At 48.8% G+C, this 16683-nt stretch overlaps 1 protein-coding gene across 1 annotated transcript in view; it reads left to right on the forward strand.

Moving 5' to 3' along the window:
* Window positions 1-577: 577 nt before the first annotated feature.
* Window positions 578-16683, forward strand: part of LOC141215261 (uncharacterized) — a 42155-nt gene continuing 26049 nt past the window's right edge. The window contains exon 1 of the mRNA XM_073665584.1: window positions 578-589. Within this exon, the coding sequence (XP_073521685.1) occupies window positions 578-589 (12 nt within the window). The remainder of the gene's footprint in view (window positions 590-16683) is intronic.

The raw sequence follows: 16683 nt of genomic DNA on the forward strand, positions 1-16683 counted from the left end.
ATAGTACCACCTTCCCCCCACACACACAGTATAATGTTCCCATAATATCGCCTGAGGTCCTGCAGTTGGAATAAGTCCTGAGGTCCTGCACGTGGAATGATTCCTCTGGGATTGGTTTTCCCTTTGCCTGCTCCCCTACATGTAAACCCTCAAGCATGTATGCATGCATGTAGGGGAGCAGGCATTACCAGATATCGAGGCTTTGTACAGTAATATACCGCATGAGGATGGTATCAGAGGAGTAAGACATTTCTTGAAATCGAGATCAATAGAGTGTAGCAGACATAATGACTTCATGGAGGATCTTTTAAAATTCACTCTTGTTCATAACTTCTTTCTTTTTGACAGGAAGTTATTCACTAGCTCAGGGGTACTGCGATGGGGAGCCCCTGTGCCCCCTCATATGCTAACCTAGTTTTGAGCTGGTGGGAGAAAACCACAATATTCTGGGATGATCATAAGTGGTGGCAACCATATATTGGGGTATGGTATAGATATATTCACGACATTTTTATCATCTGGTCAGGGACGAGTGAACAATTTCTTGAATTTGTCAAGGAACTCAATGTCAATAGCGATGGCCTTAGAGGTACATCAGAGGTTAATTATAACCAGTTGCTTTTCCTGGATGTACTAATCAAGAAAGAACTGGATGGGACCCTAGGGACATTCATCTACCATAAACCGACAAGCACTAATGGTCTATGGAAGTGGGATAGCCACCGCTCCATCCCCCTAAAAAAAGGAATACCCAAGGGCCAATTTTTACAGTTGAGAAGGCACTGTACTAATGTCACAGATATTAATATACAGGCAATAGACATGAACACCAAATTCAAGGAAAAAGGTACCCACAGTACATTTTGGATTTCACACAATTGTTTGCAGAAAATTGGGAGAGACAGACACTCCTCCATACCTAACCAAGAGACCAAGAAAAATTTAGGATAACACAATTAATAGGAAGTTGTGACAATCAGAGTGACCATATCTTTAACCCCTTAACAACATTAGACGTACTAATACGCATCTGTGCCCTGGGACTTAAGAGCCAGACCCCTATTAGTACGTCATCGCGATCACGCGCGCACACAGGCTGTGCGGGCGCGATCGCCGCTGGGTGTCAGCTGACACCCGGTACTATGTGCAGGGAGCGGTCCCGCACCGCTCCCAGCACATTAACCCCCGCAATGCTGCGATCGAAGTCAATCGCAGCATTGCGGTGGCAAGGGGAGGTGATCGCAGATACTCACCTCCTCTTCCGGCCTCCAGCTCTGTCTGCCGTGGCTTCCAGGATGTTGCCATGACGACCCGATGACAACATCCGGGTCACCGGACAACAGGAAGATTGTTTGGACATGCGCAGTGCATCTCCAAACTATCTTCTCCCTGTCCAGCGCTGACAGCCTGCATAGCACAGGGATGGTGCTGCATTCCTGTGCCATGCAGGCGATCAGAATAAAAAAAGTGAAAGTCCCAGAGTGGGACAAAGTAATGTATAAAAACTATCAGAAAGTGAAAAAAAAAATAAAAAAAAAATTGTAAAAATATATAAAAAAAAAATCCACCAAAAATAAAAATAGAATGTACCCATCAATAAATGTTATTATAAAAATAAAAAAAACAATAAAAGTACACATATTTGGTATTGCCGCGTCCGGAACAACCTGACCTATAAAACTTTCCCACTAGTTAACCCCTTCAGTGAACAAGGGAAAAAAAATAAATAAAAATGAAGCAAAAAACAATGCTTTATCATCATACCGCCAAACAAAAAATGGAATAACACGTAATCAAAAAGACGAATATAAATAAAAATGGTACCGCTGAAAACGTCATCTCGTCCCGCAAAAAACAAGCCACCATACAGCTCCATCAGCCGAAAAATAAAAGTTATAATAAAGCTATGCTAAAAAATATTTTTTTCTATAAAATTGCTTTTATTATGTAAAAGTGCAAAACATAGAAAAACGATATAAATGTGGTACAGCTGTAAACGTACTGACCCAAAGAATAAAGCTGCCTTATCAATTTTACCACACGCGGAACAGAATAAAAAAAAAAACAATTCCTGAATTGTTGGTTTTTGTTTGTTCTGCCTCCCAAAAATCGGAATAGAAAGCGATCAAAAAATGTCACGTGCCTGAAAATGGCACCAATAACAACGTCAACTCATCCCTCAAAAAACAAGCCGTCACATGACTGTCTGCCAAAATCTGGGAAAAATTATAGCTCTCAAAATATGGCGATGCAAAAACTAGATTTTACAAAAAATGCGTCTTTTAGTGTGTGACAGCTGTCAGTCATAAAAACTCCATATGATTCTGGTATCACTGTAATCGCACGGACCCGAAGAATAAAGTCGTCTAATCACTTATACCGCATGAAGAACGGCGTAAAAAATAAACTCTCGGGTTAGGGTTGGGCTAGGGTTAGGGCTGGGTTTGGGGTTAGGGTTGTGATGGGGTTGGGATTTTTTTCAAAAGTAAGAAAAAAAGATGACGATATGGCGACTAGTGTTGAGCTCAAGTGCTCGCTACTTGAGTTTGCATCGGGTGCTCGGGTATGCATTGAGTATCGTGGGTATTTGAGTGACATGCTCGAGTCTCCGCCCCATATGCTTCGCGGCCAAAAAAACTTCGTGGGGATTGCCTGCCATGCACGAGCGATCCCCGCATGTTTTTTTTGGGTGTCTAATAACATTGAAACATGCGGGGCAGGGACTCGAGCATGTCACTCGAGCACACACAGTACATGGTGCATACCTGAGTACCCGATGCAAACTCAAGTAGCGAGCACTTGCGCTCAAGACTAATGACAACTTATTCAATATGATGACCTAATGTTATCAAATTCTGTGTCGTACCTCTGGGTTCAAAATGTTCACTATACACCTTAACAAAATCCTTGAGGGGTATAGTTTCCAAAATGGGGTCACTTGGGGGGGAGCTCCACTGTTTAGTCACATCAGGGGCTCTCCAAACGCGACATGGTGTCCGCTAACAAATTGAATGGAAAATCGGCTCAAATTGTTAGCGGACACCATGTTGCGTTTGGAGAGCCCCTGTGTGCCCAAACATTGGAGCTCCCCCACAAGTGACCCCATTTTGGAAACTAGACCCCCCAAGGCACCTATCTAGATGCATAGTGAGCACTTGGAACCCCCAGGTGCTTCACAAATTGATTCGTAAAAATGAAAAAGTGAAAAAAAAACACTTTTTCATTTTTACGAATCAATTTGTAAAGCACCTGGGGGTTCCAAGTGCTCACTATGCATCTAGATAGGTGCCTTTGGGGGTCTAGTTTCCAAAATGGGGTCACTTGTGGGGGAGCTCCAATGTTTAGGCACATCAGGGGCTCTCCAAACGCAACATGGCGTCCGCTAATTATTCAAGCAAATTTTACAATCAAAAAGTCAAATGGCGCTCCTTCCCTTCCGAGCCCTGCCGAGCGTCCAAACAGTGTTTTTTCCCCACATATGGGGTATCTGCGTGCCCAGGGAAAATTGCACAACAAATTTTGGGGTCCATTTTTTCTTGTTACCCCTGTGAAAATAAAAAAAATTGGGTCTAAAGTAACATTTTTGTGAAAAAAGTTAAATGTTCATTTTTTTCTTCCACATTCCAAAAATTCATGTGAAGCACCTGAAGGGTTAATAAAGTTCTTGAATGTGGTTTTGGGCACCTTGAGGGGTGCAGTTTTTAGAATGGTGTCACTTTTGGGTATTTTCTGTCATAAAGACCTCTCAAAGTGACCTCAAATGTGATGTGGTCCCTAAAATAAATGGTTTTGTAAATTTTGTTGGAAAAATGAGAAATCGCTGGTCAACTTTTAACCCTTTTAGCTCCCTAAGAAAAAAAAATTTTGGTTCCAAAATTGTGCTGATGTAAAGTAGACATGTGGGAAATGTTATTTATTAACTCTTTTGCGTGACATATCTCTCTGATTTAAGGGCATAAAAATTCAAAGTTTGAAAATTGCAAAATTTTCAAAATTTTTGCCAAATTTCCATTTTTTTCACAAATAAACGCAAGTGATATCGAAGAAATTTTTCCACAATCATGAAGTACAATATGTCACGAAAAAACAATCTCAGAATCAGGGGGATCCGTTGAAGCGTTCCAAAGTAATTACCGCATAAAGTGACAGTGGTCAGAATTGTAAAAATTGGCCTGGTCATTAACGTGCAAACCACCCTCGGGGGTTAAGTGGTTAATATCCTCAGAAAACACTGCTATATACTTGTGGTCGACCCGGACCTGAGGGTGCTGTGGGATGTACTGTCAAAACAACTTTCAGAAAGGGTCGTTTAATTAGGGACCGTTTAGTGCATAGTTTCTATAAAAAAAAACTCCACCGAAGGGGACTTGGCTAGATAGAACAGTTTGCGGTTTCTTTAGATGTGGAGAACGTTGTACATGTAATTGGATGAGACCATGTAAATCTTTCTCGAGCTCCTCCACGGGTAAAACCTTTTTTCAGAGGGATTATTCCAACTGTAAAACGTCAGGACTTATATATATGGCCACATGCACTTGCCCCCTAGATTATGTATGCAGGACCAAGAGGGAGTCTAGGAGGAGGGTGGGGGAGGGGGAATTTGGGTGATATACACCATGGTCGGGACACTCCATTAGTGAGACATATGAACAGTGTACATCGATGTGAAACCGGAGACATCTTATGTATCATTGAGATGGTTAAACCTAATGTGAGAGGAGGTGATCACAATAGATGTATCCTCAAAAAGGAAAGTGAATTTTTAGATGTTATTCACTAGCCACTCAATGAGCAAATTCCCTATGCCTGTTTTGTATGAATACAGCCCCATTCCGGATTACATTTTTGGATTTTATAGTCTACCCATTGCTACTCCGTTCCCTGTGAATGAGGTTCACATATTGTTGTACTTCATCGAGATATTTGAGCTTTTATATAAGAATTATTTCTTATCAGTTATATCACACACATATACTATTTAGTAACTAACAAGTGTGGTGTTCCTTGTGTATCTCTAATTATACAATAGGGATCAAATTTGACCATTTAGGAATATACTGTGGTCCATCATCCCTATTTTATGTAGTGATATTGTAGATCTACATGCTTATTGCATGATGGGAGGATGAGCTATTCTTGTTTTTAGTCTCCTATCATGCTGATCTCAGAGACGGGACTTTTCTATATTGCTGGGACGCAATCCAAATTCATTATGCACTCCAGCATGGAACTCATGCACAGTCATACATAGGAGACCGTAATGCTCTCCAGCATAGAATACACACATCCAGGCATGTGCAATCGCTGACAATGACCCTAGATGCGCTCTGGCATGCGCTCTGGCATGGAGTGCATAACTACAGCCATGCGCAGTGTTAGACGTCAGGCGTTTGCTGGATCTGAAATTGGGTCAGAATCCTCAGTGGATTCTGTGGTCTCCCATTCTGGTCCAGCCAGGGCAGATGCTGCTCAGCATCACCATCAGTCCCAACGCCTAGCTAGTGCACGAGATGTACAAGCTGTCTCTCGGGTCTTTGTTCCTAGTAGTGTTAAGAATAGGTTGCGGAGGGGAACATGGCTGCTACAGCCTAAGTCCAGGGTGCACTGCACTGAGCATGCCCCTGACATGGCGGACTGTGATTGGTGGTTGGATGTCAGGTGATCCGGTGACCTGGCACCGCCTGATTGGTCGCGGGTGACGTCATCAGTAGTGCGACCAATAATACGACTGTGGGCAGGGCTTAGTCTTTAAATAGCCCGACCACAAACATGGTGCGCTCTGATCATTCCATTTAGGTTGTGCTCTTGTGTGGACGCTTGTCTGTTTGGGCTCCACGTGCTCCCTAGCTGCTCTCTCCGTGACCTTCCGATGCCAGAGTTCGCTCGGCTGATTAGCACAGGTCGCTTAGGCAGGCTTAGCTGTGTTTAGGGAGGTAGTTCCCGTTTGGCATTCTGGCTCCGGCAAGGGGGTTGCTATACACCCCGAGCAGACTGCGGGGTCCGTATCCCTGGCACTGCCTGCTAGCCACTTGGAGAGTTAATCCGCAGGCTGGTCACACACCGGCTGGGAGCACGTACACTCCGGCGTGAGTCACACACACCTCCTAGCGCCTGCTGCGTAGCCTCTGTGCAGTCAACAGAGCTACGGCTACGTTATTTGTCGCACATCTATCGTGCAGTTAACGGAGATAGTGCGAATCCCTTTTCCCGTCCCGGTGTGTAGTAACACTGGAGGGATTTATACTTTAGTTGGTTGTTTTACATTCTTACCCGGTAGGTGTTCGGCTGCAGTCTTCTAGGCTGCATCGCGGACCCCGGGTTCGGTTGCTTTCCATTTTAATAAAGTTGTTGCAACCGTCCCCTTAACATGCAGTCCCAGGTACGAGTGGCACGGAGGCAATCAGTTTATCTGGCGTTTCAGTGTAAAGCACGTCACTTCCGGACATGAACACTAGGGGATGGACATTATCGGACCTCTAGCGCATGAGAAGTAGCGCAGCCACAATACATTATTATAGACATACTCCATTCTATATATCCTATGACAATTCACCTCTAGGAATGGGAATGGATCTCCTAGTCTGGGGAGGGGTTTTGGATGAAGTGGGATATTTAAACATGGACACCTGGCTATTAGGCACACTATGCTGAACATCATGAATTATCATCCCTGTATCAAGCCTCCTGATGAAACTAGTGGGGAAATGCACTGAGGTGGATTATTGAAGCATTCTCTGGTGAGTACCATACCCTTTCCATTTATATATAGCTTGAGACATATCTGATCCTATTTAATGTATCAGTGTATTTTTTATATATATCAGGGTTAACTAGGGCTTCTGAGGGACAGCCATCAGTGAGTGGAGGTGCCATTGTTGTTCCTTAGAGTGCTAACCTCTGCGGTTAGCCAGTATCAGCTTTGTTTAGGTACAGGATAGGGTAAGGTAGTGACTGTATCAATTATTCAGCAGCATCATTGCTTACATCTGTTTATATAGATCCACAACAGTATCTCGGACCTCCCTCTCCTTCCCCATCATCACAATTTCAGCGACATCCACATTCCCGTGACGGTGATACCATTGAATAGAATAGTGAATCAGGAGTTGAAAGCTCCCTGATCCACCATTCACCCTTCACCTGTGAGTCTGAGACTCCGTGCACTGCAGGCACAAACACGTCACTACATCACGGCTGTATTGTGGAGACTCAGTTTGACCAAGGTTTCTGACCTTAATTAGCCGTTGTGTTTTTGCTGCCAAGAGATTCAAAAATGTTGCCGACATTTCTGCAGCAAATACTCAATGTGCGCACATACCTTAGGGTTATGGCTTGTTCACTATCATCGTTAGGAAAGGCCAGGTGATGCAAATTTCCCAGATTTATAAAAACCCAGCCTCCTCTAACCTTGTGCCAAAAAAACCGCAGCCATGGGTTCTTCTAAGCAGCTGCTGAGCACTCTGAAAATGAAAATGGTGGAGGCCACAAAGCAGGAGAAGACCATAAGAAGATAGCAAAGCTTTTTCAATTTTCCCTTTGTTACAGGGCTTTATTCCGTATATTAATTATTAATGCCGGCCTTGGCTATCAATAACCAATATCCGGCTAATACCTCACATGTTACGTACACTGATTCACATGCTATAAACTATACTGAACAGCGACTAACTGAGATGAAACCGCGTACCAATGAAAGATATTTATTACACACAAGTCTTCAGTTATTATACTACTAATTACCGCACTATCACAGTACAAATAATAATATATAATTAGCCCCACAATAACCTAATTATACTTCCCACCCACTTACCTAAAAACATACATACATTAATAACAGTCCACCTGCCCATCGCTAACTATCCCTACAGAGGACAAGGGGTTAATAGCAGCGATATTTAACAGAGTCCAGGTACTGTGAGGCTGAAGATCCTGCTTGAGGATGACCACAGGTGCTTGATGGTAGAAGAGAGGGTGCTGCAGCCAGAAGGAACGCTGGGGTCGTGTGGGGTGAAGAGAGGCAGAAGATCAGGTCAGAAGGTGAGCAGCAGAGTGTGACAGGCTGCCCGCTGCGGCACACAGAGAGGACATGGAGAGAGGAGGAGGAGGAGGCCATGGATGAAGGGGCTGCTGCAGAGTACAGTGCAGGACAGGAGCAGGGCTGAGGCTGGAGAGCAGAGGAGATGAAGGGACTGCGGGCAGAGGATGACAGAGAGGAGGAGGGGGCCATGGATGAAGGGGCTGCTGCGGAGTACAGTGCAGGACGGGAGAAGAGCTGAGGCTGCTGAGCAGAGGAGATGAAGGGAATGCGGGCAGAGGATGACAGAGAGGAGGAGGGGGCCATGGATGAAGGGGCTGCTGCGGAGTACAGTGCAGGACGGTAGCAGGGCTGACGCTGGAGAGCAGAGGAGATGAAGGGACTGCGGGCAGAGGATGACACAGAGAGGAGGAGGGGGCCATGGATGAAGGGGCTGCTGCGGAGTACAGTGCAGGACGGGAGCAGGGCTGAGGCTGGAGAGCAGAGGAGATGAAGGGACTGCGGGCAGAGGATGACACAGAGAGGAGGAGGGGGCCATGGATGAAGGGGCTGCTGCGGAGTACAGTGCAGGACGGGAGAAGAGCTGAGGCTGCTGAGCAGAGGAGATGAAGGGACTGCAAGCAGAGGATGACACAGAGAGGAGGAGGGGGCCATGGATGAAGGGGCTGCTGCGGAGTACAGTGCAGGACGGGAGCAGGGCTGAGGCTGGAGAGCAGAGGAGATGAAGGGACTGCGGGCAGAGGATGACACAGAGGAGGAGGAGGCCATGGATGAAGGGCTGCTGCGGAGTACAGTGCAGGACAGGAGCAGGGCTGACGCTGGAGAGCAGAGGAGATGAAGGGACTGCGGGCAGAGGATGACACAGAGAGGAGGAGGGGGCCATGGATGAAGGGGCTGCTGCGGAGTACAGTGCAGGACGGGAGCAGGGCTGAGGCTGGAGAGCAGAGGAGATGAAGGGACTGCGGGCAGAGGATGACACAGAGAGGAGGAGGGGGCCATGGATGAAGGGGCTGCTGCGGAGTACAGTGCAGGACGGGAGAAGAGCTGAGGCTGCTGAGCAGAGGAGATGAAGGGACTGCAAGCAGAGGATGACACAGAGAGGAGGAGGGGGCCATGGATGAAGGGTCTGCTGCGGAGTACAGTGCAGGGCGGGAGCAGGGCTGAGGCTGGAGAGCAGAGGAGATGAAGGGACTGCGGGCAAAGGATGACACAGAGAGGAGGAGGAGGCCATGAATGAAGGGGCTGCTGTGGAGTACAGTGCAGGATGGGAGCAGGGCTGAGGCTGGAGAGCAGAGGAGATGAAGGGACTGCGGGCAAAGGATGACACAGAGAGGAGGAGGAGGCCATGAATGAAGGGGCTGCTGTGGAGTACAGTGCAGGACGGGAGCAGGGCTGAGGCTGGAGAGCAGAGGAGATGAAGGGACTGCGGGCAGAGGATGACACAGAGAGGAGGAGGAGGCCATGGATGAAGGGTCTGCTGCGGAGTACAGTGCAGAACGGGAGCAGGGCTGAGGCTGGAGAGCAGAGGAGATGAAGAGACTGCGGGCAGAGGATGACACAGAGAGGAGGAGGAGGCCATGGATGAAGGGGCTGCTGTGGAGTACAGTGCAGGGCGGGAGCAGGGCTGAGGCTGGAGAGCAGAGGAGATGAAGGGACTGCGGGCAAAGGATGACACAGAGAGGAGGAGGGGGCCATGGATGAAGGGGCTGCTGCAGAGTACAGTGCAGGACGGGAGCAGGGCTGAGGCTGGAGAGCAGAGGAGATGAAGAGACTGCGGGCAGAAGATGACACAGAGAGGAGGAGGGGGCCATGGATGAAGGGTCTGCTGTGGAGTGCAGTGCAGGACGGGAGCAGGGCTGAGGCTGGAGAGCAGAGGAGATGAAGGGACTGCGGGCAGAGGATGACACAGAGAGGAGGAGGGGGACATGGATGAAGGGGCTGCTGTGGAGTACAGTGCAGGATGGGAGCAGGGCTGAGGCTGGAGAGCAGAGGAGATGAAGGGACTGCGGGCAAAGGATGACACAGAGCAGGAGGAGGCCATGGATGAAGGGGCTGCTGCGGAGTACAGTGCAGGACGGGAGCAGGGCTGAGGCTGGAGAGCAGAGGAGATGAAGGGACTGCGGGCAAAGGATGACACAGAGAGGAGGAGGGGGACATGGATGAAGGGTCTGCTGCGGAGTACAGTGCAGGACGGGAGCAGGGCTGAGGCTGGAGAGCAGAGGAGATAGAGGGACTGCAGGCAAAGGATGACACAGAGAGGAGGAGGAGGCCATGGATGAAGGGGCTGCTGCGGAGTACAGTGCAGGATGGGAGCAGGGCTGAGACTGGAGAGCAGAGGAGATGAAGGGACTGCGGGCAGAGGATGACACAGAGAGGAGGAGGGGGCCATGGATGAAGGGGCTGCTGCGGAGTACAGTGCAGGATGGGAGCAGGGCTGAGACTGGAGAGCAGAGGAGATGAAGGGACTGCGGGCAAAGGATGACACAGAGAGGAGGAGGGGGCCATGGATGAAGGGGCTGCTGCGGAGTACAGTGCAGGACGGGAGCAGGGCTGAGGCTGGAGAGCAGAGGAGATGAAGGGACTGCGGGCAAAGGATGACACAGAGAGGAGGAGGGGGACATGGATGAAGGGGCTGCTGCGGAGTACAGTGCAGGATGGGAGCAGGGCTGAGACTGGAGAGCAGAGGAGATGAAGGGACTGCAGGCAGAGGATGACACAGAGAGGAGGAGGGGGCCATGGATGAAGGGTCTGCTGCGGAGTACAGTGCAGGACGGGAGCAGGGCTGAGGCTGGAGAGCAGAGGAGATGAAGGGACTGCGGGCAAAGGATGACACAGAGAGGAGGAGGGGGCCATGGATGAAGGGTCTGCTGCGGAGTACAGTGCAGGACGGGAGCAGGGCTGAGGCTGGAGAGCAGAGGAGATGAAGGGACTGCGGGCAGAGGATGACACAGAGAGGAGGAGGGGGCCATGGATGAAGGGGCTGCTGCGGAGTACAGTGCAGGACGGGAGCAGGGCTGAGGCTGGAGAGCAGAGGAGATGAAGGGACTGCGGGCAGAGGATGACACAGAGAGGAGGAGGGGGCCATGGATGAAGGGGCTGCTGCGGAGTACAGTGCAGGATGGGAGCAGGGCTGAGACTGGAGAGCAGAGGAGATGAAGGGACTGCGGGCAAAGGATGACACAGAGAGGAGGAGGAGGCCATGAATGAAGGGACTGCTGCAGAGTACAGTGCAGGACGGGAGCAGGGCTGAGGCTGGAGAGCAGAGGAGATGAAGGGACTGCGGGCAAAGGATGACACAGAGAGGAGGAGGAGGGGGCCATGGATGAAGGGTCTGCTGCGGAGTACAGTGCAGGACGGGAGCAGGGCTGAGGCTGGAGAGCAGAGGAGATAAAGGGACTGCAGGCAAAGGATGACACAGAGAGGAGGAGGAGGCCATGGATGAAGGGGCTGCTGCGGAGTACAGTGCAGGATGGGAGCAGGGCTGAGACTGGAGAGCAGAGGAGATGAAGGGACTGCGGGCAGAGGATGACACAGAGAGGAGGAGGGGGCCATGGATGAAGGGGCTGCTGCGGAGTACAGTGCAGGATGGGAGCAGGGCTGAGACTGGAGAGCAGAGGAGATGAAGGGACTGCGGGCAAGGGATGACACAGAGAGGAGGAGGGGGCCATGGATGAAGGGGCTGCTGCGGAGTACAGTGCAGGAGGGGAGCAGGGCTGAGACTGGAGAGCAGAGGAGATGAAGGGACTGCGGGCAGAGGATGACACAGAGAGGAGGAGGGGGCCATGGATGAAGGGGCTGCTGCGGAGTACAGTGCAGGATGGGAGCAGGGCTGAGACTGGAGAGCAGAGGAGATGAAGGGACTGCAGGCAGAGGATGACACAGAGAGGAGGAGGGGGCCATGGATGAAGGGTCTGCTGCAGAGTACAGTGCAGGACGGGAGCAGAGCTGAGGCTGGAGAGCAGAGGAGATGAAGGGACTGCGGGCAGAGGATGACACAGAGAGGAGGAGGGGGCCATGGATGAAGGGTCTGCTGCGGAATACAGTGCAGGACAGGAGCAGGGCTGAGACTGGAGAGCAGAGGAGATGAAGGGACTGCGGGCAAAGGATGACACAGAGAGGAGGAGGGGGCCATGGATGAAGGGTCTGCTGTGGAGTACAGTGCAGGACAGGAGCAGGGCTGAGACTGGAGAGCAGAGGAGATGAAGGGACTGCGGGCAAAGGATGACACAGAGGAGGAGGGGGCCATGGATGAAGGGTCTGCTGCGGAGTACAGTGCAGGACGGGAGCAGGGCTGAGGCTGGAGAGCAGAGGAGATGAAGGGACTGCGGGCAGAGGATGACACAGAGAGGAGGAGGGGGCCATGGATGAAGGGGCTGCTGCGGAGTACAGTGCAGGACGGGAGCAGGGCTGAGACTGGAGAGCAGAGGAGATGAAGGGACTGCGGGCAGAGGATGACACAGAGAGGAGGAGGCGGCCATGGATGAAGGGTCTGCTGCGGAGTACAGTGCAGGACGGGAGCAGGGCTGAGGCTGGAGAGCAGAGGAGATGAAGGGACTGCGGGCAGAGGATGACACAGAGAGGAGGAGGGGGACATGGATGAAGGGGCTGCTGCGGAGTACAGTGCAGGACGGGAGCAGGGCTGAGGCTGGAGAGCAGAGGAGATGAAGGGACTGCAGGCAGAGGATGACACAGAGAGGAGGAGGCGGCCATGGATGAAGGGGCTGCTGCGGAGTACAGTGCAGGACGGGAGCAGGGCTGAGGCTGGAGAGCAGAGGAGATGAAGAGACTGCGGGCAGAAGATGACACAGAGAGGAGGAGGGGGCCATGGATGAAGAGGCTGCTGCGGAGTACAGTGCAGGACGGGAGCAGGGCTGAGGCTGGAGAGCAGAGGAGATGAAGGGACTGCGGGCAAAGGATGACACAGAGAGGAGGAGGAGGCCATGGATGAAGGGTCTGCTGCGGAGTACAGTGCAGGACGGGAGCAGGGCTGAGGCTGGAGAGCAGAGGAGATGAAGGGACTGCGGGCAAAGGATGACACAGAGAGGAGGAGGGGGACATGGATGAAGGGGCTGCTGCGGAGTACAGTGCAGGATGGGAGCAGGGCTGAGACTGGAGAGCAGAGGAGATGAAGGGACTGCAGGCAGAGGATGACACAGAGAGGAGGAGGGGGCCATGGATGAAGGGTCTGCTGCGGAGTACAGTGCATGACGGGAGCAGGGCTGAGGGTGGAGAGCAGAGGAGATGAAGGGACTGCGGGCAAAGGATGACACAGAGAGGAGGAGGGGGCCATGGATGAAGGGTCTGCTGCGGAGTACAGTGCAGGACGGGAGCAGGGCTGAGGCTGGAGAGCAGAGGAGATAAAGGGACTGCAGGCAAAGGATGACACAGAGAGGAGGAGGAGGCCATGGATGAAGGGGCTGCTGCGGAGTACAGTGCAGGATGGGAGCAGGGCTGAGACTGGAGAGCAGAGGAGATGAAGGGACTGCGGGCAGAGGATGACACAGAGAGGAGGAGGGGGCCATGGATGAAGGGGCTGCTGCGGAGTACATAGAATCATAGAATCATAGAATGGTAGAGTTGGAAGGGACCTCCTGGGTCATCTGGTCCAACCCCCTGCTCAAAGCAGGATTCACTAAATCATCTCAGACAGATGTCTGTCCAGCCTCTGTTTGAAGACGTCCATTGAAGGGGAACTCACCACCTCTCGTGGCAGCCTGTTCCACTCATTAATCACCCTAACTGTCAAAAAGTTTTTTCTAATATCTAATCTGTGTCTCCTCCCATTTAGTTTCATCCCATTGCTTCTAGTCTTTCCTTGTGCAAATGAGAATAAAGATGATCCTTCTACAATGTGACAGCCCTTGACATATTTGTAGACAGTTATTAAGTCTCCTCTCAGTCTTCTTTTTTGCAAGCTAAACATTCCCAAATCCTGCAACCGTTCCTCATAGGACATGGTTTGCAGACCAGTCACCATTCTGGTCGCTCTTCTCTGAACTTGCTCCAGTTTGTCTATGTCTTTTTTAAAATGTGGTGCCCAGAACTGTACACAGTATTCCAGATGCGGTCTGACCAAAGAGGAGTAGAGACCGATAATGACTTCACGTGATCTAGACTGTATGCTTCTGTTAATACATCCCAGAATTGTATTTGCCTTTTTTGCTGCTGCATCACACTGTTGACTCATGTTCAGTCTATGATCTATTAGTATACCTAAGTCTTTTTCACATGTACTGTTGCTTAGCTCTATTCCTCCCATTCTGTGTATGCTTTTTTCATTTTTATTGCCCAGATGTAGTACTTTGCATTTTTCCCTGTTAAAAACCATTCTGTTGGTTGCTGCCCACTGCTCCAGTTTATTTAGGTCTTTTTGAATCCTCTCTCTCTCTTCTCTAGTATTAGCTATCCCTCCTAGCTTTGTGTCATCAGCAAATTTAATCAGTTTACCCTCAATTCCTTCATCTAAATCATTGATAAAGATGTTGAACAATACAGCTCCCAGGACGGAGCCCTGTGGTACCCCACTTGAGACATTCATCCAGCTGGATGTGAAGCCATTTACAACCACCCTTTGAGTCCGATCACTAAGCCAGTTATGAATCCACCTAACAGTTGCCTGGTCCATTGCATACTTGGTCATTTTTTCAATAAGGATGGTGTGAGATACTTTGTCAAATGCTTTGCTGAAGTCAAGATATACTATATCTACAGCATTTCCCTGATCCACCCAGTCAGTGATTCTGTCATAGAAGGAAATTAAGTTAGTCTGACATGACTTGTTAGTTACAAACCCATGCTGACTCTGGTTAATCACTTCATTCTTATCCATGTACTTACATACATGTTGTTTAATAATTTGTTCAAAGATCTTTCCTGGTATAGAAGTCAGACTCACCGGCCTATAGTTCCCTGGGTCCACATTCTTCCCCTTTTTGAAGATAGGAACAACATTTGCTCTTCTCCAGTCTTCTGGGACTTCTCCTGTTCTCCAAGAATTTTCAAAGATTATGGAGAGTGGTTCTAAAATTTCTTCTACGATCTCCTTCAGTACTCTGGGGTGTAATTCATCTGGACCTGGAGACTTGAACTCATTTATGTTAGCTAAATATTCCCTCACAATCTTTCTGTTTACAGATAACTTGGATTCCTCTATTCCTTTAAAAGGACAGTGAAGATCAGTTGATGTTACATTTTCTTTCTGAGAGAAAACAGATGCAAAATAGGAGTTAAAAAGTTCGGCCTTCTCAACATTCTCTCTTACCATTTCTCCATTTTCATCCTGTAAAAATCCTATAGCATCTTTGACTTTTCTTTTACTTTTGACATACCCCCAAAATCCTTTTTTATTGATTTTGACATCTCTTGCAAGCCTTAATTCATTGTCAGCTTTAGCTAACCTGATACGTGCCCTACAGGATCTGCAGACTGCATTATAATCTTCTTTAGATATGCCTCCCTCTTTCCATTTAATGAACATTTCTTTCTTTCTTTTTAGCATGTGTTTAAGTTCTGTGTTAATCCATCCTGGTTTCCTTAAATGCTTCCCATTCTTCCTACTTTTCGGGATTGTTAACGATTGTGCTTTGAGAATCTCATTTTTAAAAATTTCCCATCCTTCCTGGACATTTTTGTCCTTAAGGACATCCAGCCATTGGATCCCTCCTATTCTCTTTCTGAGTCTCTTAAAATCTGCCTTTCTAAAATCTAACCTTGAAGTTTGAGTCTTCACATGTCTTCCTCCTCTAGTTATCCAAAATTCTATAATAGCATGATCGCTGCCTCCTAGGGTCCCAGCCACCTTTACCTCCTCAACCATTTCCTCCCTGTTTATAAGGATTAGATCCAAAGTAGCAGATCCCCTTGTTTTCTCCCCTACCTTTTGGAAGATAAAGTTGTCAGCAAGAGAGGATAAGAATTTGCTTGACCTGTTAGTTTTACTTGAGAGAGATTCCCAACAAATGTCTGGATAGTTGAAATCTCCCATGACCACTACGTCATATTTTTTGGAGAACTTGGTCATTTGATACATAAAGAGTTCATCCATATCTTCAGCTTGCCCAGGTGGCCTGTAGTAAATGCCTACAATCGTGTCCTTTCCGTTGTTCTCTCCTTGTAGTCTTACCCAAACAGTTTCCACAGAACTCCCAGTCTCTGAAGCTTCAATCTCTGTGCAGATATACGCTTTTCTAACATACAATGCAACACCTCCTCCTCGTTTATCAAGTCTGTTTCTTGCAAATAAGTTGTATCCTTTTAGCCTTTTATTCCAATCATGTGTATCGTCCCACCAAGTTTCAGTGATTCCAATGACATCATATTCCTTTTCCTGCATTAGTAGTTCCAATTCTCCTTGTTTGTTGCCCATGCTTTGTGCATTTGTATAAAAACATTTTAGTTTGTGATTGGTTTCTCTTCCTCCCATATTTTTATTATTTAAATTGTTTTGTCTTTGTTCTTCCTTTCCACTTCCAGTAGCAGAGATCTCAATAGTATTTGTCAGCTGTATGGCTTTTTCTGGCCTTTTGCTTCCCTTCCCACATTGTTCTAGTTTAAAGCTCTCCTGATGAGTGTAGCAAGGCAACTTCCAAATACATGTTTTCCAGTCTTCGTAAGATGCACCCCATCTCTAGCAAGTAGTCCATCGT

Source organism: Phyllobates terribilis, unplaced genomic scaffold (genome assembly GCF_046119375.1).
Source record: "Phyllobates terribilis strain yellow unplaced genomic scaffold, ASM4611937v1 Scaffold_235__1_contigs__length_3068650, whole genome shotgun sequence".
NCBI lineage: Eukaryota > Metazoa > Chordata > Amphibia > Anura > Dendrobatidae > Phyllobates > Phyllobates terribilis.